General features: G+C 49.1%; 1 protein-coding gene across 6 annotated transcripts in view; it reads left to right on the forward strand.

The window, feature by feature from the left end:
* Positions 1-25387, forward strand: part of ATP1A3 (ATPase Na+/K+ transporting subunit alpha 3) — an 80832-nt gene that overhangs the window by 51221 nt on the left and 4224 nt on the right. For 3 of the 6 annotated variants that reach the window (XM_058823160.1, XM_058823159.1, XM_058823161.1), the window contains 9 exons: positions 944-1136; positions 3527-3702; positions 5530-5666; positions 8320-8470; positions 11808-11976; positions 13303-13457; positions 15314-15437; positions 18449-18594; positions 21386-21516. In XM_058823160.1, coding sequence (XP_058679143.1) covers positions 944-1136; positions 3527-3702; positions 5530-5666; positions 8320-8470; positions 11808-11976; positions 13303-13457; positions 15314-15437; positions 18449-18594; positions 21386-21516 — 1382 coding nt within the window. Of the gene's footprint in view, positions 1-943; positions 1137-1481; positions 1538-3526; positions 3703-5529; positions 5667-8319; positions 8471-11807; positions 11977-13302; positions 13458-15143; positions 15200-15313; positions 15438-16443; positions 16476-18448; positions 18595-21385; positions 21517-25387 lie in introns of those variants that run through there. The other 3 variants (XM_058823162.1, XM_058823163.1, XM_058823164.1) reach the window with 3 other exon arrangements.

Consider the following 25387-nt stretch of genomic DNA (forward strand, 5'->3'; position numbering starts at 1 on the left):
AAACCCCCCCAAAAAATCCCAAAAAATTCCCAAAAATTCCCCAAACCCCAAAAATCAAATTTTTTCCCCAGCTGTCCATCCACGAGACCGAGGACCCCAACGACAACCGCTAAAAATCGCTTAAAATTCAATTTATTTCCCTTTTAACCCCATCTGGGCCCCCCAAACTCCCCCCAAAAAATCCCAAAAAATTCCCAAAAATTCCCAAAATTTCCCCGAGACCCAAAAATCACCATTTTCCACCCCAGCTGTCCATCCACGAGACCGAGGACCCCAAACTACCCTGTTAAAAAATGCCCCAAAATTCAATTTATTCCCCTTTTAACCCCATCTGGGTGGCCCAAACCCCCCCCAAAAAATCCCAAAAAATTCCCAAAAATTCCCAAAACCCCAAAAATCATAAAAATCCTAATTTTGTGTCCCAGCTCTCCATCCACGACACCAAGGACCTTAACAACAACCGCTAAAAATCGCCAAAAATTCAATTTATTTCCCTTTTAACCCCACCTGGGCCCCCCAAACCCCCCCCAAAAAATCCCCAAAAAATTCCCAAAAATTCCCCAAACCCCAAAAATCACAAAAATCATAATTTTTTACCCCAGCTCTCCATCCATGAGACCGAGGACCCCAACGACAACCGCTAAAAATCACCAAAAATTCAATTTATTTCCCTTTTAACCCCATCTGGGCCGCCCAAACCCATCCCAAAAAATCCCAAAAAATTCCCAAAAATTCCCCAAACCCCAAAAATCATAAAAATCATAATTTTGTGTCCCAGCTCTCCATCCATGACACCAAGGACCTTAACAACAACCGCTAAAAATCGCCAAAAATTCAATTTATTTCCCTTTTAACCCCATCTGGGCCGCCCAAACCCATCCCAAAAAATCCCAAAAAATTCCCAAAAATTCCCCAAACCCCAAAAATCAAATTTTTCCCCCAGCTGTCCATCCACGAGACCGAGGACCCCAACGACAACCGGTACCTGCTGGTGATGAAGGGCGCCCCCGAGCGCATCCTGGACCGCTGCTCCACCATCCTGCTGCAGGGCAAGGAGCAGCCGCTGGACGAGGAGATGAAGGAGGCGTTCCAGAACGCGTACCTGGAGCTCGGCGGGCTGGGAGAGAGGGTGCTGGGTGAGAATTTGGAATTTTTAAAATATTTTTGGGGTTTTTGGGGGTTTTTTTGGGGATTTTTTTGGCGGTTTTTTGGGGTTTTTTCGGATTTTTTTGGGATTTTTTATGATTTTTTTGGGGTTTCTGAGGCGTTCCAGAACGCGTACCTGGAGCTCGGCGGGCTTGGGGAGAGGGTGCTGGGTGAGAATTTAGATATTTTTTGATTTTTTGGGATTTTTTTGGTGGTTTTTTGGGGATTTTGGGAGGTTTTTTGGCGTTTTTTTCAGATTTTTTTTGTGATTTTTTGGGATTTTTTTGGGGATTTTTTGGAGGTTTCAGTGGGGGTTTCCATGGGGCTGTGATGAAGGAGGCGTTCCAGAACGCGTACCTGGAGCTCGGCGGGCTGGGAGAGAGGGTGCTGGGTGAGAAGTTGGATTTTTTGGGGTTTTTTTGGGGGTTTTTTGGGTTTTTTTGGGGGATTTTTTGGGGATTTTTTTGGGATTTTTTGGGGATTTTTGGGGATTTTTTTCGGATTTTTTTCGGATTTTTGGGGATTTTTGGGGATTTTTTGGGATTTTTGGGGATTTTTTTGGGATTTTTTTGGGATTTTTTGGGGTTTTTTGGGATTTTTTTGGGATATTTTGGGATTTTTTTGGGATTTTTTTGGGATTTTTTTGGGATTTTTTGGGATTTTTGGGTGATTTTTTGGGGTTTTTTTCGGATTTTTTTGGGATTTTTGGGGATTTTTTTTTTGATGTTTTTTGGGGATTTTTTGGGATTTTTTTAGGATTTTTTTGGGATTTTTTTGGGATTTTTTGGGGATTTTTTGGGGTTTTTTTCGGATTTTTTTGGGATTTTTGGGGATTTTTTTCGGATGTTTTTTGGGGATTTTTTGGGGATTTTTTTTTTATTTTTTGGGGGCACTTTTTTTTTATTTTTGGGGGGATTTTTTTGGAATTTTTTTTGGAATTTTTTGGGGGGTTTCTGTGGGGAATTTGAGAATTTTTGGGATTTTGTAAAAAAAATTTTTAGAGTTTTTTTTAGATTTTTTTCTTGTTTTTTTTTTTTTTTTTTTTTTTTGTATTTTTAGGGGTTTTTTTGCAATTAGTTTGAAATTTTGGGCAATTTTGGTGATTCTGGACTCCAGGATTTTGCTATTTTTTGGGGCTGCACTGAGAATTTTTGGGGTGATTTTTAGGATGAATTAGGAGGATTTTGGGGATGAATTTAGGTGATTTTTGGGGTGATTTTTGGGGTGAATTTGGAGGATTTTGGGGGTGATTTTTGAGGTGAATTTGGAGGATTTTGGGGTGATTTTTGAGACGAATTTGGAGTGATTTTTGGGGTGAATTTGGAGGATTTTTGGGGTGATTTTTGGTGTGAATTTGGGGTGATTTTTGGGGTGAATTTGGAGGATTTTTAGGGTGATTTTTGAGACGAATTTGGGATGATTTTTTGGGGTGAATTTGGAGGATTTTTGGGGTGATTTTTGGTGTGAATTTGGGCTGATTTTTGGGGTGAATTTGGAGGATTTTTGGGGTGATTTTTGAGATGAATTTGGAGTGATTTTTGGGGTGAATTTGGAGGATTTTGGGGGTGATTTTTGGGGTGAATTTGGAGTGATTTTTCGGGGTGAATTTGGAGGATTTTTGGGGTGATTTTTGAGGCAAATTTGGAGTGATTTTTTTGGGGTGAATTTGGAGGATTTTGGGGGTGATTTTTGGGGTGAATTTGGAGTGATTTTTTGGGGTGAATTTGGAGGATTTTTAGGGTGATTTTTGAGATGAATTTGGGGTGATTTTTTGGGGTGAATTTGGAGGATTTTTGGGGTGATTTTTGAGATGAATTTGGAGTGATTTTTGGGGTGAATTTGGAGGATTTTGGGGTGATTTTTGAGACGAATTTGGAGTGATTTTTTGGGGTGAATTTGGAGGATTTTGGGGTGATTTTTGGGGTAAATTTCGCTGATGAGCAGCACCCCAGGGACAGATTCAGGGAGGCATTTTGGGCTGATTTTTGGGGTGAATTTGGAGGATTTTGGGGGTGATTTTTGGGGTGAATTTGGAGTGATTTTTTGGGGTGAATTTGGAGGATTTTTGGGGTGATTTTTGGGGTTAATTTCGCTGATGAGCAGCAGCCCAGGGACAGATTCAGGGAGGGATTTTCGGGGTGCTTTTTGGGCTGATTTTGGGATGATTTTTGGGCTGATTTTGGGGTGGTTTTTGGGCTGAATTTCAGTGATTTTGGGGTTCTTTCCCCCTGGTTTCTGCCACTTTTACCTGCCCGAGGAGCAGCACCCCAGGGACAGATTCGGGGAAGGATTTTGGGCTGATTTTTGGGGAGATTTTTGGGCTGATTTTGGGGTGATTTTTGGGCTGAATTTCACTGATTTTGGGTCTCTCCCGGTGCAGGTTTCTGCCACTTTTACCTGCCCGAGGAGCAGTACCCCAAGGGCTTCGCCTTCGACTGCGACGACGTGAACTTCGCCACGGACAACCTTTGCTTCGTGGGGCTCATGTCCATGATCGACCCGCCCCGCGCCGCCGTGCCCGACGCCGTCGGCAAATGCCGCAGCGCCGGCATCAAGGTGGGACCCCCAAAACCATCCCTGGAATCCCCCAAAATCCCCTCAAAAATCTCTCCCAAAATCCGCCCGGAATTCCCCCAAAATCCCCCCTGAATTCCCCCAAAATCCCCCCAAAAATCCCTCCCAAAATCCGCCCTGAATTCCCCCAAAATCCCCCCTGAATTCCCCCAAAATCCCCCCAAAAATCTCTCCCAAAATCCGCCCTGAAATCCCCCCAAAATCCCCCCAAAAATCCCTCCCAAAATCCGCCCTGAATTCCCCCAAAATCCGCCCTGAATTCCCCCAAAATCCCCCCAAAAATCTCTCCCAAAATCCGCCCTGAATTCCCCCAAAATCCTCCCTGAGTTTCCTCAAAAAATCCTCCCTGAATTTCCCCCAAATCCCTCCTGAATTCCCTCAAAATCCCCCTCGAATTTCCTCAAAATCCCCCCCAAAAAAATCTCTCCCAAAATGTGCCCCAAATTCCCCCAAATTCCCCCAAATTCCCCCCGAATGCACCCTGGATTTAACCAAAAAATCATCACCAAATTAACCCCCAAAATCCCCCTGAATTCCCCCAAAATCCCCCCAAAAAATCTCTCCCAAAATGTGCCCCAAATTCCCCCAAAATCCCCCCAAAAATCTCTCCCAAAATTCCCCCTGAGACACGCCTGTGACACGCCTGTGACACACCTGTGACACACACACCTGTGACACGCCTGTGACACACCTGTGACACGCCTGTGACACACACACCTGTGACACGCCTGTGACACACACACCTGTGACACACACACCTGTGACACGCCTGTGACACACCTGTCACACGCCTGTGACACACACACCTGTGACACGCCTGTGACACGCCTGTGACACACCTGTGACACACACACCTGTGACACACCTGTCATACACCTGTCACACACCTGTGACACACACACCTGTGACACACACACCTGTGACACACACACCTGTGACACACCTGTGACACACCTGTGACACACACACCTGTGACACGCCTGTGACACGCCTGTGACACACCTGTGACACACACACCTGTGACACACCTGTCATACACCTGTCACACACCTGTGACACACACACCTGTGACACACACACCTGTGACACACACACCTGTGACACACCTGTGACACACACACCTGTGACACGCCTGTGACACGCCTGTGACATGCCTGTGACACACACGCCTGTGACACAGCTGTGACACACACACCTGTGACACACCTGTGACACACCTGTGACACACCTGTGACACACACACGTGTGACACACACACCTGTGACACACCTGTGACACACACACCTGTGACACACACGCCTGTGACACGCCTGTGACACGCCTGTGACACGCCTGTGACACACACACGTGTGACACACACACCTGTGACACACCTGTGACACACACACCTGTGACACACCTGTGACACACACACCTGTGACACACATGCCTGTGACACACCTGTGACACACCTGTGACACACCTGTGACACACACACCTGTGACACACCTGTGCCACACACGCCTGTGCCACACACGCCTGTGCCACACACGCCTGTGCCACACACACCTGTGACACACACACCTGTGCCACACCTGTGACACACCTGTGCCACACACACCTGTGCCACACACGCCTGTGCCACACACACCTGTGACACACCTGTGCCACACACACCTGTGACACACCTGTGACACACACGCCTGTGCCACACACGCCTGTGACACACACACCTGTGCCACACACACCTGTGCCACACACACCTGTGACACACCTGTGCCACACACGCCTGTGCCACACACGGCCGTGCCACACACGCCTGTGCCGCAGGTGATCATGGTGACCGGTGACCACCCCATCACGGCCAAGGCCATCGCCAAGGGCGTCGGGATCATCTCCGAGGGCAACGAGACCGTGGAGGACATCGCGGCACGGCTCAACATCCCCGTCAGCCAGGTGAACCCCAGGTGAGACACGCATGAACACGCGTGTGACACACACCTGAACACACCTGTGAGCCAGGGGAACCCCAGGTGAGACACGCCTGAACATACGTGTGAGACACACCTGAACACACCTGTGAGCCAGGGGAACCCCAGGTGAGACATGTGTGAACATACGTGTGACACACCTGAACACACCTGAACACACCTGTGAGCCAGGTGAACCCCAGGTGAGACACGCATGAACACGCGTGTGACACACACCTGAACACACCTGAACATACCTGAACACACCTGTGAGACAGGTGAACCCCAGGTGACACACGCATGAACACACGTGTGAGACACACCTGAACACACCTGAACATACCTGTGAGCCAGGTGAACCCCAGGTGAGACACACCTGAACACACGTGTGAGACACGCCTGAACACACCTGTGAGCCAGCTGAACCCCAGGTGAGACACGCCTGAACATACGTGTGAGACACACCCGAACATACCTGTGAGCCAGGTGAACCCCAGGTGAGACACGCATGAACACATGTGTGAGACACACCTGAACACACCTGTGAGCCAGGGGAACCCCAGGTGAGGCACGCGTGAACACACGTGTGACACACACCTGAACACACCTGAACATACCTGAACACACCTGTGAGCCAGGTGAACCCCAGGTGAGACACGCATGAACACACGTGTGAGACACGCCTGAACACACCTGTCAGCCAGGGCAACCCCAGGTGAGACACGCCTGAACATACGTGTGAGACACACCCGAACATACCTGTGAGCCAGGGGAACCCCAGGTGAGACACGTGTGAACACACGTGTGAGACACACCTGAACACACCTGTGAGCCAGGGGAACCCCAGGTGAGACACGTGTGAACACACGTGTGAGACACACCTGAACACACCTGAACATACCTGAACACACCTGTGAGCCAGGGGAACCCCAGGTGAGACACGCGTGAACACACCTGAACACACCTGAACACACCTGTGAGCCAGGGGAACCCCAGGTGAGACACGTGTGAACACACGTGTGAGACACACCTGAACACACCTGAACATACCTGAACACACCTGTGAGCCAGGGGAACCCCAGGTGAGACACGCGTGAACACACGTGTGACACACACCTGAACACACCTGTGAGCCAGGGGAACCCCAGGTGAGACACGTGTGAACACACGTGTGAGACACGCCTGAACACACCTGAACACACCTGAACACACGTGTGACCAGGTGAACCCCAGGTGAGCCCGGTCAGCCATTTTTGGGTTCCTGTTCAGTTTTTGGGGTAAATCCCTTTCCTTTGGGGTCAATCCTGTTCTTTCTGATTTACTGCACCATTTTTGGGGTAAATCCCGTGGATTTTGGGCTGAATCCCAGCATTTTTGGGGTAAATCCCTTTCTTTTTGGGTAAATCCTGTTCTTCCTGGATTTCTGCACCATTTTTGGGATAAATCCCGTGGATTTTGGGTTGAATCCCGGCGTTTTTGGGGTAAATCCCTTTCCTTTGGGGTAAATCCTGTTCTTTCTGGATTCCTGCACCATTTTTGGGGTAAATCCCGTGGATTTTGGGTTGAATCCCGGCGTTTTTGGGGTAAATCCCTTTCTTTTGGGGTCAATCCTGTTCTTTCTGATTTACTGCACCATTTTCGGGATAAATCACGTTGTTTTTGGGGTAAATCCCTTTCCTTTTGGGTAAATCCTGTTCTTTCTGGATTCCTGCACCATTTTTGGGGTAAATCCCGTGGATTTTGGGTTGAATCCCGGCGTTTTTGGGGTAAATCCCTTTCTTTTTGGGTAAATCCTGTTCTTTCTGATTTACTGCACCATTTTTGGGGTAAATCCCGTGGATTTTGGGTTGAATCCCGGCGTTTTTGGGGTAAATCTCTTTCTTTTTGGGTCAATCCTGTTCTTTCTGATTTACTGCACCATTTTCGGGATAAATCACGTTGTTTTTGGGGTAAATCCCTTTCCTTTTGGGTAAATCCTGTTCTTTCTGGATTCCTGCACCATTTTTGGGGTAAATCCCGTGGATTTTGGGTTGAATCCCGGCGTTTTTGGGGTAAATCCCTTTCCTTTGGGGTAAATCCTGTTCTTTCTGGATTCCTGCACCATTTTCGGGATAAATCCCGTGGATTTTGGGTTGAATCCCAGTGTTTTTGGGGTAAATCCCTTTCTTTTTGGGTAAATACTGTTCTTCCTGGATTCCTGCACCATTTTCAGGATAAATCACGTTGTTTTTGGGGTAAATCCCTTTCCTTTCGGGTAAATCCTGTTCTTTCTGATTTACTGCACCATTTTTGGGATAAACCACGTTGTTTTTGGGGTAAATCCCGTGGGTTTTGGGTTGAATCCCGGTGTTTTTGGGGTAAATCCCTTTCCTTTTGGGTAAATCCTTTTCTTTCTGGATTTCTGCACCATTTTTGGGATAAATCACGTTGGTTTTGGGGTAAATCCCTTTCCTTTCGGGGAAAATTCCGTTCTCTCTGGATTCCTGCACCATTTTTGGGGTGCGTCACGTCATTTTTGGGATAAATCACGTTGTTTTTGGGGTAAATCCCTTTCCTTTGGGGTAAATCCCGTTCTTTCTGGATTCCTGCACCATTTTTGGGTTAAATCACGTTGTTTTTGGGGTAAATCGCGGCGTTTTCGGGCCCGCAGGGACGCCAAGGCGTGCGTGATCCACGGCACCGACCTGAAGGACATGAGCTCGGAGCAGATCGACGAAATCCTGCAGAACCACACCGAGATCGTGTTCGCGCGCACGTCCCCGCAGCAGAAACTCATCATCGTCGAGGGCTGCCAGAGACAGGTGGGGCGCCCCCAAAAAAACCCCAAAATCAGACCCAAAAACGGACCCAAAAACCCTCAAAAACGGCCCAAAAAACCCACCCGGAACCCCAAAAATGCCCCAGCAGAAACTCAGCATCGTCGAGGGCTGCCAGAGACAGGTGGGGCGCCCCAAAAATGGCCCCAAAAACGGTCCTAAAACCCGCAAAAACGGCCCCAAAAGCGGTCCTAAAAACCACAAAAATGGCCCCAAAAGCGGTCCTAAAAACCACAAAACTGGCCCCAAAAACGGTCCTAAAAACTACAAAAATGGCCCCAAAAACGGCCCCAAAAACGGTCCTAAAAACTACAAAAATGGCCCCAAAAACGGTCCTACAAACCACAAAAATGGCCCCAAAAACGGTGCTAAAAACCACAAAAATGGCCCCAAAAACAGCCCCAAAAACGGTCCTAAAACCCACAAAAATGGCCCCAGAAACGGTCCTAAAAACCGCAAAAATGGCCCCAAAAACAGTCCTAAAACTACAAAAATGGCCCCAAAAACGGTCCTAAAAACCACAAAAATGGCCCCAAAAATGGTCCTAAAACTACAAAAATGGCCCCAAAAACGGTCCTAAAAACTACAAAAATGGCCCCAAAAATGGTCCGAAAACCACAAAAATGGCCCCAAAAACGGTCCTAAAACCCACAAAAACGGCCCCCAAAATGGTCCTAAAAACCACAAAAATGGCCCCAAAAACGGTCCTAAAAACCACAAAAATGGCCCCAAAAACGGTCCTAAAAACCACAAAAACGGCCCCAAAAATGGCCCCAAAAACCACAAAAATGGCCCCAAAAACGGTCCTAAAAACCACAAAAATGGCCCCAAAAACGGTCCTAAAAACCACAAAAATGGCCCCAAAAACGGTCCTAAAAACTACAAAAATGGCCCCAAAAACGGTCCTAAAAACCCGCAAAAACGGCCCCAGAAATGGTCCTAAAAACCACAAAAATGGCTCCAGAAGCGGTCCTAAAAACCACAAAAATGGCCCCAAAAATGGTCCTAAAAACTACAAAAATGGCCCCAAAAACGGTCCTAAAACCACAAAAATGGCCCCAAAAACGGTCCTAAAAACTACAAAAATGGTTCCAAAAATGGTCCCACAAACCACAAAAATGGCCCCAAAAATGGTCCTAAAAACCACAAAAATGGCCCCAAAAAACCTTAAAACCACAAAAATGGCCCCAAAAACGGTCCTAAAAACTACAAAAATGGCCCCAGAAAGGGTCCTAAAAACCACAAAAATGGCCCCAAAAAACACTCCTAAAAACCGCAAAAATGGCCCCAAAAACGGTCCTAAAACCCACAAAAACGGCCCCAAAAAACACTCCTAAAAACCGCAAAAATGGCCCCAAAAACGGTCCTAAAAACTACAAAAATGGCCCCAGAAACGGTCCTAAAAACTGCAAAAATGGCACCAGAAACGGTCCTAAAAACTACAAAAATGGCCCCAAAAACGGTCCTACAAACCACAAAAATGGCCCCAGAAACGGTCCTAAAAACCACGAAAATGGCCCCAAAAACGGCCCCAAAAACGGTCCGAAAAACTACAAAAATGGCCCCAGAAACGGTTCTAAAAACCACAAAAATGGCCCCAGACACGGTCCTAAAACTACAAAAATGGCCCCAAAAACGGTCCTAAAAACCACAAAAACGGCCCCAAAAACGGTCCTAAAAACCACAAAAATGGCCCCCAAAACGGTCCTAAAAACCACAAAAACGGCCCCAAAACGGTCCTAAAAACCACAAAAATGGCCCCCAAAACGGTCCTAATAACTGCAAAAATGGCCCCAGAAACGGTCCTAAAAACCACAAAAATGGCCCCAAAAACGGTCCTGAAAGCTACAAAAATGGCCCCAAAAATGGTCCTAAAAACCACAAAAATGGCCCCAAAAACGGTCCTAAAACCCACAAAAACGGCCCCAAAAATGGCCCCAAAAATGGTCCTAAAAACCACAAAAATGGCCCCAAAAACCCCACCTGGAACCGATCCAGGAACCCCCTAATTTTTTCCCCAAACTTCCCCCATTTTTCACCCAATTTTCACCATTTTTGGGGATTTTTTTCCCCCAAATTCCCCGTTTTCCCCAGTGTTCCCGCACCCCCATTTCCCCCCATTTTCACCCACATTTTTTCCCCGAATTTCCCCTATTTTTTGCCTGTTTTTCAGCCAATTTTCACCTTTTTTTGGGTTTTTTTTTCCCTTTTTTTTCCCCATTTTTTCCCAAATCTTCCCCAAATTTCTCAGATCTCCCCAAACCCCCAATTTCCCCAAATTTCCTGTGTTTTCCACCCAATTTCCACCATTTCCCCCCCTGTTTTTTCCCATTTTTTCCCATTTTTTGGGGTTTTTCCCACTTTTCCTGTTTTTCACCCCATTTTCCTCCAATTTTCCCCAATTTTTTCCCAGTTTTTTTTCGCGTTTTTCTCCTTTTTTTGCCTTTTTTCCCACTTTTCCCATTTTTCACCCCAAACTCCCCATTTTTTTCCTCAATATCCCCAATGTCTCCAACATCCCCAGTCCCCCCAATTTTTCTCCCCATTTTCCTCCAATTTTCCCCCATTTTTTCCCATTTTTTTCGCGTTTTTCTCCTTTTTTTTGCCTTTTTTTGCCTTTTTTCCCACTTTTCCCATTTTTCACCCCAAACTCCCCATTTTTTCCTCAATATCCCCAATGTCCCCAACACCCCCATTCCCCCCATTTTTCTCCCCGTTTTCCTCCAATTTTCCCCCATTTTTTCCCATTTTTTTCGCGTTTTTCTCCTTTTTTTTGCCTTTTTTTGCCTTTTTTCCCACTTTTCCCATTTTTCACCCCAAACTCCCCATTTTTTCCTCAATATCCCCAATGTCCCCAACACCCCCATTCCCCCCATTTTTCTCCCCATTTTCCTCCAATTTTCCCCCATTTTTTCCCAGTTTTTTCACGTTTTTCTCCTTTTTTTTGCCTTTTTTCCCACTTTTCCCATTTTACACCCCAAACTCCCCATTTTTTTCCTCAATATCCCCAATGTCTCCAACACCCCCAGTCCCCCCCATTTTTCTCCCCGTTTTCCTCCAATTTTCCCCCATTTTCCCCCATTTTTTCCCAGTCTTTTCGCGTTTTTCCCCTTTTTTTTTGCCTTTTTTCCCACTTTTCCCATTTTTCGCCCCAAACTCCCCATTTTTTCCTCAATATCCCCAATGTCCCCAACACCCCCAGTCCCCCCAATTTCCCCCCCGTTATTTCCCCATTTCTCGGCCGTTTCTCGCCCGATTTTCACGCGTTTTTTTTCGTTTTTTCCCGTTTTTTTCCCGTTTTCCCCGTTTTTCGCCCCAAAAGGGCGCCATCGTGGCGGTGACGGGCGACGGCGTGAACGACTCGCCGGCGCTGAAGAAGGCCGACATCGGCGTGGCCATGGGCATCGCCGGCTCCGACGTGTCCAAGCAGGCGGCCGACATGATCCTGCTGGACGACAACTTCGCCTCCATCGTCACCGGCGTCGAGGAAGGTGAGCGCTCCTGAGATACACCTGGGCAGGTGAGACACACCTGAGATAGGTGAGACACACCTGAGATACACCTGGACAGGTGAGACACACCTGAGATAGGTGAGACACACCTGAGATACACCTGGGCAGGTGAGAAACGCACCTGAGATAGGTGAGACACACCTGAGATACACCTGGGCAGGTGAGACACACCTGAGATACACCTGGGACAGGTGTGGGACAGGTGAGATACCTGGGACAGGTGTGGGACAGGTGTGGGACAGGTGTGGGACAGGTGTGGGACAGGTGAGATACCTGGGACAGGTGTGGGACAGGTGAGATACCTGGGACAGGTGTGGGACAGGTGTGGGACAGGTGTGGGACAGGTGTGGGACAGGTGAGATACCTGGGACAGGTGTGGGACAGGTGTGGGACAGGTGAGAAACACACCTGGGACAGGTGAGACACACCTGAGATACACCTGGGCAGGTGAGAAACGCACCTGAGATAGGTGTGGGACAGGTGTGGGACAGGTGAGATACCTGGGACAGGTGTGGGACAGGTGAGAAACGCACCTGGGACAGGTAAGACACACCTGAGATAGGTATGGGGCAGGTGTGGGACAGGTGTGGGACAGGTGTGGGACAGGTGAGATACCTGGGACAGGTGTGGGACAGGTGAGAAACGCACCTGGGACAGGTAAGACACACCTGAGATAGGTATGGGGCAGGTGTGGGACAGGTGTGGGACAGGTGTGGGACAGGTGAGATACCTGGGACAGGTGTGGGACAGGTGAGAAACACACCTGGGACAGGTGGGACACACCTGAGATACACCTGGGCAGGTGAGAAACGCACCTGAGATAGGTGTGGGACAGGTGTGGGGCAGGTGAGAAATGCACCTGGGACAGGTGAGACACACCTGAGATAGGTGTGGGACAGGTGTGGGGCAGGTGAGAAACGCACCTGGGACAGGTGGGACACACCTGAGATACACCTGGGCAGGTGAGAAACGCACCTGAGACAGGTGTGGGACAGGTGTGGGGCAGGTGAGAAATGCACCTGGGACAGGTGAGACACACCTGAGATGCACCTGGACAGGTGAGAAACGCACCTGAGATGGGTGTGGGGCAGGTGAGAAACCTGGGACAGGTGTGGGACAGGTGTGGGACAGGTGTGAGACAGGTGAGATACCTGGGACAGGTGTGGGACAGGTGATCCTGCTTGACGACAACTTCACCTCCATCGTCACCAGAAGGTCCAGTTTGGGCCATTTTGGGGTGAATCCGTGCGGTTTTTTGCTGGTTTTTGATGGTTTTTTGACGTTCTTTGCCGTTTTTCGCCTCAGGGCGCCTGATTTTCGACAATCTGAAGAAATCGATCGCGTACACGCTGACCAGCAACATCCCCGAGATCACGCCGTTCCTGCTCTTCATCATGGCCAACATCCCGCTGCCGCTGGGCACCATCACCATCCTCTGCATCGATTTGGGCACCGACATGGTGAGGGACCCAAAACCCCCGAAATTCACCCCAAAAACCCCCGGAATTCCACTCAAAATCTGTCCTGAAATCCATCAAAATTCATCAAATCCAAAAATCCCCAAAAACATCCCAAATTCACCCAAATCCCGCTGCCGCTGGGCACCATCACCATCCTCTGCATCGATTTGGGCACCGACATGGTGAGGGACCCAAAACCCCCGAAATTCACCCCAAAAACCCCCAAAATTCCATTCAAAACCTGTCCCGAAATCCATCAAAATTCATCAAATCCAAAAATCCCCAAAAACATCCCAAATTCACCCAAATCAAAAACATCCCAAATTCACCCAAATCCCGCTGCCACTGGGCACCATCACCATCCTCTGCATCGATTTGGGCACCGACATGGTGAGGGACCCAAAACCCCCGAAATTCACCCCAAAAACCCCCGGAATTCCACTCAAAACCTGTCCCGAAATCCATCAGAATCCATCAAATCCAAAAATCCCCAAAAACATCCCAAATTCACCCAAATCCCGCTGCCGCTGGGCACCATCACCATCCTCTGCATCGATTTGGGGACTGACATGGTGAGGGTCCCAAAACCCCCGAAATTCACCCCAAAAACCCCCGAAATTCCATTCAAAATCTGTCCTGAAATCCATCAAAATTCATCAAATCCAAAAATCCCCAAAAACATCCCAAATTCACCCAAATCCCGCTGCCGCTGGGCACCATCACCATCCTCTGCATCGATTTGGGGACTGACATGGTGAGGGACCCAAAACCCCTGAAATTCACCCCAAAAACCCCCGGAATTCCACTCAAAATCTCTCCTGAAATCCATCAAAATTCATCAAATCCAAAAATCCCCAAAAACATCCCAAATTCACCCAAATCCCGCTGCCGCTGGGCACCATCACCATCCTCTGCATCGATTTGGGCACCGACATGGTGAGGGACCCAAAACCCCTGAAATTCACCCCAAAAACCCCCGGAATTCCACTCAAAATCTCTCCTGAAATCCATCAAAATTCATCAAATCCAAAAATCCCCAAAAACATCCCAAATTCACCCAAATCAAAAACATCCCAAATTCACCCAAATCCCGCTGCCACTGGGCACCATCACCATCCTCTGCATCGATTTGGGGACTGACATGGTGAGGGTCCCAAAACCCCCGAAATTCACCCCAAAAACCCCCGGAATTCCACTCAAGACCTGTCCCGAAATCCATCAGAATCCATCAAATCCAAAAATCCCCAAAACCATCCCAAATTCACCCAAATCCCGCTGCCGCTGGGCACCATCACCATCCTCTGCATCGATTTGGGGACCGACATGGTGAGGGACCCAAAACCAGCGAAATTCACCCCAAAAACCCCCGGAATTCCACTTGAAACCTGTCCAGAAATCCATCAGAATCCATCAAATCCAAAAATCCCCAAAAACATCCCAAATTCACCCAAATCAAAAACATCCCAAATTCACCCAAATCCCGCTGCCGCTGGGCACCATCACCATCCTCTGCATCGATTTGGGGACCGACATGGTGAGGGACCCAAAACCCCCGAAATTCACCCCAAAAACCCCCAAAATTCCATTCAAAACCTGTCCCGAAATCCATCAAAATCCATCAAATCCAAAAATCCCCAAAAACATCCCAAATTCACCCAAATCAAAAACATCCCAAATTCACCCAAATCCCGCTGCCGCTGGGCACCATCACCATCCTCTGCATCGATTTGGGCACCGACATGGTGAGGGACCCAAAACCCCTGAAATTCACCCCAAAAACCCCCGGAATTCCACTCAAAACCTGTCCCGAAATCCATCAAAATTCATCAAATTTTGTGTTTTCCCCCCAATCTCAGGTGCCGGCCATCTCCCTGGCGTACGAGGCGGCCGAGAGCGACATCATGAAACGGCAACCACGGAACCCGCGCAGCGACAAGCTGGTCAACGAGCGGCTCATCAGCATGGCCTACGGCCAGATCGGTCAGTGGTCACTCACTGGTCACTCATGGTCACTCATGGTCACTCATGGTCAGTCATTGTTGGTCATTGTCATCCATGGTCATCCATGGTCAGTCATGGTCATCCATGGTCATCCATGGTCAACGGGCGGCTCATCAGCATGGCCTACGTCCAGATCGGTCAGTGGTCACTCATGGTCACTCATGGTCATCCGTGGTCAGTCCTGGTCACTCATGGTCAGTCATTGTTGGTCATTGTCATCCATGGTCACCCATGGTCAGTCATGGTCACTCATGGTCAGTCATTGTTGGTCATTGTCATCCATGGTCACCCATGGTCACTCTGGGGTCACTCATGGTCAGTCATTGTTGGTCATTGTCATCCATGGTCATCCATGGTCAACGAGCGGCCCATCAGCATGGCCTACGGCCAGATCGGTCAGTGGTCACTCATGGTCACTCATGGTCACTCATGGTCACTCATGGTCATCCATGGTCAGTCATTGTTGGTCATTGTCATCCATGGTCATCCATTGTCATCCATGGTCATCCATTGTCATCCATGGTCAACGGGCAGCTCATCAGCATGGCCTACGGCCAGATCGGGCAGTGGTCACTCATGGTCACTCATGGTCATCCATGGTCAGTCATGGTCATCCGTGGTCAGTCATGGTCAGTCCTGGTCATCCATGGTCACTCATGGTCAGTCATTGTTGGTCATTGTCATCCATGGTCAACGGGCGGCTCATCAGCATGGCCTACGGCCAGATCGGTCAGTGGTCACTCATGGTCACTCATGGTCACTCATGGTCACTCATGGTCATCCGTGGTCACTCTGGGGTCACTCATGGTCATCCGTGGTCAGTCCTGGTCAGTCATGGTCAGTAATTGTTGGTCATTGTCATCCATGGTCATCCATGGTCACTCATGGTCATCCATGGTCAGACCTGGTCAGTCATGGTCACTCATGGTCAGTCATTGTTGGTCACTGTCATCCATGGTCATCCATGGTCACCCATGGTCAACGAGCGGCTCATCAGCATGGCCTACGGCCAGATCGGTCAGTGGTCACTCGTGGTCACTCATGGTCACTCATGGTCAGTCATTGTTGGTCATTGTCATCCATGGTCACCCATGGTCAGTCATGGTCACTCATGGTCAGTCATTGTTGGTCATTGTCATCCATGGTCATCCATGGTCAACGAGCGGCCCATCAGCATGGCCTACGGCCAGATGGGTCAGTGGTCACTCACTGGTCACTCATGGTCACTCACTGGTCACTCATGGTCACTCATGGTCAGTCATTGTTGGTCACTGTCATCCATGGTCACCCATTGTCACCCATGGTCAATGAGCGCTCATCAGCATGGCCTACGGCCAGATCGGTCAGTGGTCACTCGTGGTCACTCACTGGTCACTCATGGTCACTCTGGGGTCATCCGTGGTCAGTCATGGTCACTCCTGGTCAGTCATGGTCAGTCATTGTTGGTCATTGTCATCCATGGTCACCCATGGTCAATGAGCGGCCCATCAGCATGGCCTACGGCCAGATGGGTCAGTGGTCACTCGTGGTCACTCACTGGTCAGTTATTGAGTTCCATTGGCTCCCGTTGGCTCCCGTTGATTTTCATTGGCTCCCGTTGACCCCCGTTGACTCCCATTGGTTCCCGTTGGCTCCCATTGGCTCCCATTGGCTCCCATTGGATCCTGTTCAGTTTCATTGGCTCCCGCTGACTCCCATTGGCTCCCGTTGGGCCCAGTTGAGTTTCATTGGCTCCCGTTGGATCCAGCTGAGTTTCATTGGCTCCTGTTGACCCCCATTGGCTCCCATTGGATCCCATTGGATCCAGCTGATTTTCATTGGCTTCCGCTGACCCCCATTGGCTCCCGTTGGGCCCAGCTGAGTTTCATTGGCTCCCGTTGACCCCCATTGGCTCCCGTTGGGCCCAGTTGAGTTTCATTGGCTCCCGTTGACTCCCATTGGCTCCCATTGGATCCCATTGGATCCAGTTGAGTTTCATTGGCTCCCGTTGGGCCCAGTTGAGTTTCATTGGCTCCCGCTGACCCCCATTGGCTCCCGTTGGGCCCAGCTGAGTTTCATTGGCTCCCGTTGGATCCAGCTGAGTTTCATTGGCTCCCGTTGACTCCCATTGGCTCCCATTGGATCCCATTGGATCCAGCTGATTTTCATTGGCTCCCGTTGAATCCCATTGGCTCCCGTTGGGCCCAGTTGAGTTTCATTGGCTCCCGCTGACCCCCATTGGCTCCCGTTGGGCCCAGCTGAGTTTCATTGGCTCCCGTTGACCCCCATTGGCTCCCATTGGATCCAGTTGAGTTTCATTGGCTCCCGCTGACCCCCATTGGCTCCTGTTGGGCCCAGTTGAGTTTCATTGGCTCCCGTTGACTCCCATTGGCTCCCATTGGATCCAGTTGAGTTTCATTGGCTCCCGCTGACCCCCATTGGCTCCCATTGGATCCAGTTGAGTTTCATTGGCTCCCGCTGACCCCCATTGGCTCCCGTTGGGCCCAGCTGAGTTTCATTGGCTCCCGTTGGATCCAGCTGAGTTTCATTGGCTCCCGTTGACTCCCATTGGCTCCCATTGGATCCCATTGGATCCAGTTGAGTTTCATTGGCTCCCGTTGGGCCCAGTTGAGTTTCATTGGCTCCCGCTGACCCCCATTGGCTCCCATTGGATCCAGTTGAGTTTCATTGGCTCCCGCTGACCCCCATTGGCTCCCGTTGGGCCCAGCTGAGTTTCATTGGCTCCCGTTGGATCCAGCTGAGTTTCATTGGCTCCCGTTGACTCCCATTGGCTCCCATTGGATCCCATTGGATCCAGCTGATTTTCATTGGCTCCCGCTGACCCCCATTGGCTCCCGTTGGGCCCAGTTGAGCTTCATTGGCTCCCGTTGACTCCCATTGGTTCACATTGGGTCCAGCTGATTTTCATTGGCTCCCGCTGACCCCCATTGGCTCCCGCTGGCCCCCATTGGCTCCCGCTGACCCCCTGACCCCCCGTTTTTGCCCCTCAGGGATGATCCAGGCGCTGGGCGGGTTCTTCGCCTACTTCGTGATCCTGGCGGAGAACGGGTTCCTGCCCTCGTGCCTGGTGGGGATCCGGCTGCGCTGGGACGACCGCACCATCAACGACCTGGAGGACTCCTACGGGCAGCAGTGGGTGCGTGCCCGCCCGGAAAACGGGGGTCCTCCCAAAAAAATGGGGGGGGGGGGCCGAAAAATGGGGGTGCCGAAAAGTAGCGATCCCCCCCAAAAAAATGGGGTCCCCAAAAAATGGGTGAGGTGAAAAATGGGGGCGGGGGGGGGGGCTCTAAAAATGGGAGTGACGAAAAACAGGAATCCTGAGAAATGGAGATTCCCGAAAACGGGGACTCTGGAATTGGGGGTCTCTGGAAATTGAGATCCCCCGAAAATTGGGGTGTCTAAAAGCAGGGGGTCCCAAAAAATGAGGGTCTCCAAAGCCAGGAATCCTGAAAAATGCAGATCCCCGAAAATGGGGGTACCAGGAATCCTGAAAAATGCAGATCCCCGAAAATGGGGGTACCAGGAATCCTGAAAAATGGAGATTCCCGAAAACGGGGACTCTGGAATTGGGGGTCTCTGGAAATTGAGGTCCCCGAAAATCGGAGTCCCTAAAACCAGGGTTCCCAAAAAATGAGGGTCTCCAAAAGCAGGAATCCTGAAAAATGCAGATCCCCGAAAATGGGGACTCTGGAATTGGGGGGTCTCTGGAAATTGAGATCCCCGAAAATTGGAGTCTCTAAAACCAGGGGTCCCAAAAAATGGGGGTCTCCAAAACCAGGAATGCTGAAAAATGCAGATCCCCGAAAATGGGGGTACCAGGAATCCTGAGAAATGCAGATTCCCGAAAATGGGGGTACCAGGAATCCTGAAAAATGCAGATTCCCGAAAATGGGGACTCTGGAATTGGGGGGTCTCTGGAAATTGAGATCCCCGAAAATTGGAGTCTCTAAAATCAGGGGTCCCAAAAAATGAGGGTGTCCAAAACCAGGAATGCTGAGAAATGCAGATCCCCGAAAATGGGGGTACCAGGAATCCTGAAAAATGCAGATCCCCGAAAATGGGGGTACCAGGAATCCTGAAAAATGGAGATTCCCGAAAACGGGGACTCTGGAATTGGGGGGTCTCTGGAAATTGAGATCCCCGAAAATTGGAGTCTCTAAAACCAGGGGTCCCAAAAAATGGGGGTCTCCAAAACCAGGAATGCTGAAAAATGCAGATCCCCGAAAATGGGGGTACCAGGAATCCTGAAAAATGCAGATTCCCGAAAATGGGGACTCTGGAATTGGGGGTCTCTGGAAATTGAGGTCCCCGAAAATCGGAGTCCCTAAAACCAGGGTTCCCAAAAAATGAGGGTCTCCAAAAGCAGGAATCCTGAAAAATGCAGATCCCCGAAAATGGGGACTCTGGAATTGGGGGGTCTCTGGAAATTGAGATCCCCGAAAATTGGAGTCTCTAAAACCAGGGGTCCCAAAAAATGAGGGTCTCCAAAGCCAGGAATCCTGAAAAATGCAGATCCCCGAAAATGGGGGTACCAGGAATCCTGAAAAATGGAGATTCCCGAAAACGGGGACTCTGGAATTGGGGGTCTCTGGAAATTGAGGTCCCCGAAAATCGGAGTCCCTAAAACCAGGGTTCCCAAAAAATGAGGGTCTCCAAAAGCAGGAATGCTGAGAAATGCAGATCCCCGAAAATGGGGGTGCCAAAAAAAACGGGGGGTCTCAAAAAACCAGGAATGCTTAAAAATGGCGATTCAAGAAAACGGGGGTCTCTGGAAATGGGGGTGCCGAAAAATGGGGGTCACTAAAAATGGGAATCCTGAAAAAGGAGGATCTCTGGACACGGGGATTCTTAAAAACAGCTTTTTTGGGGGTGTTCTGAGCATTTTTGGGGGACTTTTTGGTCATTTTTTGGGGGTGTTCTGAGCATTTTTTGGCGACTTTTTGATCATTTTTTGGGGGACTTTCTGATCATTTTTGAGGGTGTTCTGAGCATTTTTTGCGGGGACTTTTTGATCATTTTTTGGGGGACTTTTTGATCATTTTTTGGGGGGACTTTTTGATCATTTTTGGGGGGACTTTTTGGTCATTTTTTGGGGGGAATTTTTGATCATTTTTTGGGGGGACTTTTTGATCATTTTTTGGGGGTGTTCTGAGCATTTTTGGGGGACTTTTTGATCATTTTTGGGGGGACTTTTTGATCATTTTTTGGGGGACTTTTTGATCATTTTTGGGGGACTTTTTGGTCATTTTTTCGGGGACTTTTTGGTCATTTTTTGGGGGACTTTTTGGTCATTTTTGGGGGGACTTTTCGGTCATTTTTTGGGGGACTTTTTGATCATTTTTTGGGGGACTTTTTGATCATTTTTTGGGGGGACTTTTTGATCATTTTTTGGGGGGACTTTTTGATCATTTTTGGGGGACTTTTGGATCATTTTTTGGGGGGACTTTTTGGTCATTTTTTGGGGGGACTTTTTGATCATTTTGGGGGGACTTTTTGATCATTTTTTGGGGGGACTTTTTGATCATTTTTGGGGGACTTTTTGATCATTTTTTGGGGGGACTTTTGGATCATTTTTGGTGCTGTTTTAATCCTTTTCGGAGGCCATTTTAGCCTATTTCCATGCCATTTTAACCATTTTTTTGAGGCTGTTTTTCACAATTCCGAGACGGGGTTTTTCGGGGCGGATCCCGGCTGGGCCGACTCTGTTAATTCGAGGAGGGGTCCTTGACGCCCACCCCCCTTTTTCCCCCTTTCAGCACAAGGTGGTTTTGACCATTTTTTGGGGGCCATTTGAATCATTTTAGTCTTTTTTTTTTTGGCGTTTTTGGCGTTTTTGGGCCGGGGTTTTTTCGGGGCGGGTGCGGGGCGGGTTAATTTCGTTAATTTCGTTAATTTGAGGAGGGGTCTCCCGCCTGGTCCCCCCCCAGACGTACGAGCAGCGCAAGGTGGTGGAGTTCACGTGCCACACGGCGTTCTTCGTCAGCATCGTGGTGGTGCAGTGGGCCGACCTCATCATCTGCAAGACGCGGCGCAACTCCGTCTTCCAGCAGGGCATGAAGTGAGTCTGGGGTCCCCAAAATTCTGGGGCGGGGTCCCCAAAATTCTGGGGGGGTCCCCAAATTTAGGGGGTGTCCGAAATCTTGGGGGTGTCCCCAAAATGCTGGGAGAATCCCTGAATTTGTGAGGGCGTCCCCCAAAAAATTGGGGAGGTCAAAACTCAGTAGGGAGTGGAAGGGGGGATGGATTTGGGGAGGGGTCCCCAAAATTCTGGAGGGGTCCCCAAAATTCTGGGGGGGGGTCCCCAAAATCCTGGGGGGGGTCCCCAAATTTAGGGGGTGTCCGAAATCTTGGGGGTGTCCCCAAAATGCTGGGAGAATCCCTGAATTTGTGAGGGCATCCCCCAAAAAATTGGGGAGGTCAAAACTCAGTAGGGAGCGGGAGGGGGGATGGATTTGGGGAGGGGTCCCCAAAATTCTGGGGGGGGTCCCCAAAATTCTGGGGGGGTCCCCAAATTTAGGGGGTCTCCGAAATCTTGGGGGTGTCCCCGAAATGCTGGGAGAATCCCTGAATTTGTGACGGCGTCCCACAAAAAAATTTGGGGAGGTCAAAAACTCAGGAGGGAGCGGGAGGGGGGATGGATTTGGGGAGGGGTCCCCAAAATTCTGGGGGGGTCCCCAAATTTAGGGGGTGTCCGAAATCTTGGGGGTGTCCCCGAAATGCTGGGAGAATCCCTGAATTTGTGACGGCGTCCCCCAAAAAATTGGGGAGGTCAAAACTCAGTAGGGAGCGGGAGGGGGGATGGATTTGGGGAGGGGTCCCCAAAATTCTGGGGGGGGTCCCCAAAATTCTGGGGGGGGGTCCCCAAAATTCTGGGAGGGGTCGCAAAATTTAGGGGGTCTCCGAAATCTTGGGGGTGTCCCCGAAATGCTGGGAGAATCCCTGAATTTGTGAGGGCGTCCCCCAAAAAATTGGGGAGGTCAAAACTCAGTAGGGAGCGGGAGGGGGGATGGATTTGGGGAGGGGTCCCCAAAATTCTGGGGGGGGTCCCCAAAATTCTGGGGGGGGTCGCAAAATTTAGGGGGTCTCCGAAATCTTGGGGGTGTCCCCGAAATGCTGGGAGAATCCCGGAATTTGTGACGGCGTCCCCCAAAAAAATTTGGGGAGGTCAAAAACTCAGGAGGGAGCGGGAGGGGGGATGGATTTGGGGAGGGGTCCCCAAAATTCTGGGGGGGTCCCCAAATTTAGGGGGTGTCCGAAATCTTGGGGGTGTCCCCGAAATGCTGGGAGAATCCCTGAATTTCTGAGGGCGTCCCCCAAAAAAATTTGGGGAGGTCAAAAACTCAGGAGGGAGTGGAAGGGGGGATGGATTTGGGGAGGGGTCCCCAAAATTCTGGGGGGGTCCCCAAAATTCTTGGGGGGGGTCCCCAAAATTCTGGGGGGGTCCCCAAATTTAGGGGGTCTCCGAAATCTTGGGGGTGTCCCCGAAATGCTGGGAGAATCCCTGAATTTGTGAGGGCGTCCCCCAAAAAATTGGGGAGTGGGAGGGGGGATGGATTTGGGGAGGGGTCCCCAAAATTCTGGGGGGGGTCGCCAAGAAATGGAGGAGTCCCCGTGAATTTTGGGGAATTTTTGGGGGGATTTTGGGGGATTTTGGGTGGAATTTTGTAGGAATTTTGGGGGGGAAATGATGGGGAATTTTAGGGAAATTTGGGGGATTTTGGGGGGAATTTAATGGGGGATTTTGGGGGGAATTTTTTGGGGGATTTTGGGGGAATTTTAGAGGAAATTTTGGGGGAATTTTGGGGACTTTTTGGGGGGATTTTGGGGGAATTTTAGAGGAAATTTTGGGGGAAATTTGGGGATTTTGGGTGGAATTTTGTAGGAATTTTGGGTGGGATTTTGTAAAAAATTTTAGGGGGAAATGATGGGGAATTTTAGGGAAATTTGGGGGATTTTAGGGGAATTTAATGGGGGATTTTGGGGGGAATTTTGCGGAAAATGTGGGGGGAATTTTTGGGGAATTTTAGAGGAAATTTTGGGGGAAATTTAGGGATTTTTTGGGGAGCATTTTTGGGGATTTTGGGTGGAATTTTGTAGGAATTTTGGGGGGATTTTAGGGGGGGTTTTGGGGGGGAAAATTATGGGGAATTTGAGGGAAATTTGGGGGATTTTAGGGGAATTTAATGGGGGATTTTGGGGGGAATTTTGTAGGAATTTTGGGGGGAAATTATGGGGAATTTTAGGGAAATTTGGGGGATTTTAGGGGAATTTAATGGGGGATTTTGGGGGAATTTTAGAGGAAATTTTGGGGGAATTTTGGGGATTTTTTGGGAGAATTTTGGGGGGATTTTGGGGGATTTTTTGGAGGATTTTGAGGGAATTTTGGGAGTCATTTTAGAGAAGTTTTGGGAGAATTTCAGGGAAATTTTGGGGAGCATTTTTGGGGATTTTGGGTGGAATTTTGTAGGAATTTTGGGGGGATTTTAGAGGGGGTTTTGGGGGGGAAAATGATGGGGAATTTTAGGGAAATTTGGGGGATTTTAGGGGAATTTAATGGGGGATTTTGGGGGGAATTTTGCGGAAAATGTTGGGGGAATTTTTGGGGGGATTTTGGGGGAATTTTAGAGGAAATTTTGGGGGAATTTTGGGGATTTTTTGGGGGAATTTTGGGGGGATTTTGGGGGACTGAATTTTGGGGGGATTTTTTGGAGGATTTTGAGGGAATTTTGGGAGTCATTTTAGAGAAGTTTTGGGAGAATTTCAGGGAAATTTTGGGGGAATTTTTGAGGGGGAATTTTGGGGAAATTATGGGGATATTTGGGGGAATTTTGGAGAAGATTTTGGGGGGACTTTGGGGGGGATTCAGGAGAGATTTTGGGGGAAATTTTTAATGGGGACTTGGGGGAGATTTTGGGGGAATTTTATGAGGAATTTTCAGGAAACTCTGGGGGGATTTTGGGAGATTTTGGGGGGAATTTTGCGGGGATTTTTGGAGGAAATTTGGGGGAATTTTGGGGGGAAATAATGGGGGATTTTAGGGGGATTTTGTGGGAAATTTGTGGGGATTTTGGGAGTGATTATGGGGCGACTTTGGGGAAATTCTGAGGGGGATTTTGCCAATCCCTTCTGATGATTTTTGTGCTTATTTTTAGGAACAAAATCCCGATTTTGGGGGGCTTTTTGGGGCGCCACATTTTAGGGTGTATTCCGTCAGATTTGGGGGTTGCTGCTGATGATTTTTGTGCTTTTTTTTAGGAACAAAATCCTGATTTTGGGGGCTTTTTGGGGCGCCACATTTTAGGGTGTATTCTGTCAGATTTGGGGCTTCCTGCTGATGATTTTTGTGGTTTTTTTTAGGAACAAAATCCCGATTTTTGGGGCTTTTCGGGGCGCCATATATTAGGGTGTATTCCGTCAGATTTGGGGCTTCCTGCTGATGATTTTTGTGCTTATTTTTCGGAACAAAATCCCGATTTTGGGGGCTTTTCGGGGCGCCACATTTTAGGGTGTATTTAGTCAGATTTGGGGGTTCCTGCTGATGATTTTTGTGCTTATTTTTAGGAACAAAATCCCGATTTTTGGGGCGCCATATTTTAGGGTGTATTTAGTCAGATTTGGGGGTTCCTGCTGATGATTTTTGTGCTTATTTTTAGGAACAAAATCCCGATTTCGGGGGCTTTTTGGGGCGCCACATTTTAGGGTGTATTTAGTCAGATTTGGGGGTTGCTGCTGATGATTTTTGTGCTTTTTTTTAGGAACAAAATCCTGATTTTGGGGCTTTTCGGGGCGCCACATTTTAGGGTGTATTCTGTCAGATTTGGGGGTTCCTGCTGATGATTTTTGTGCTTATTTTTAGGAACAAAATCCCGATTTTTGGGGCGCCATATTTTAGGGTGTATTTAGTCAGATTTGGGGGTTCCTGCTGATGA

This window comes from Ammospiza caudacuta, chromosome 38, assembly GCF_027887145.1.
Source record: "Ammospiza caudacuta isolate bAmmCau1 chromosome 38, bAmmCau1.pri, whole genome shotgun sequence".
Taxonomy (NCBI): domain Eukaryota; kingdom Metazoa; phylum Chordata; class Aves; order Passeriformes; family Passerellidae; genus Ammospiza; species Ammospiza caudacuta.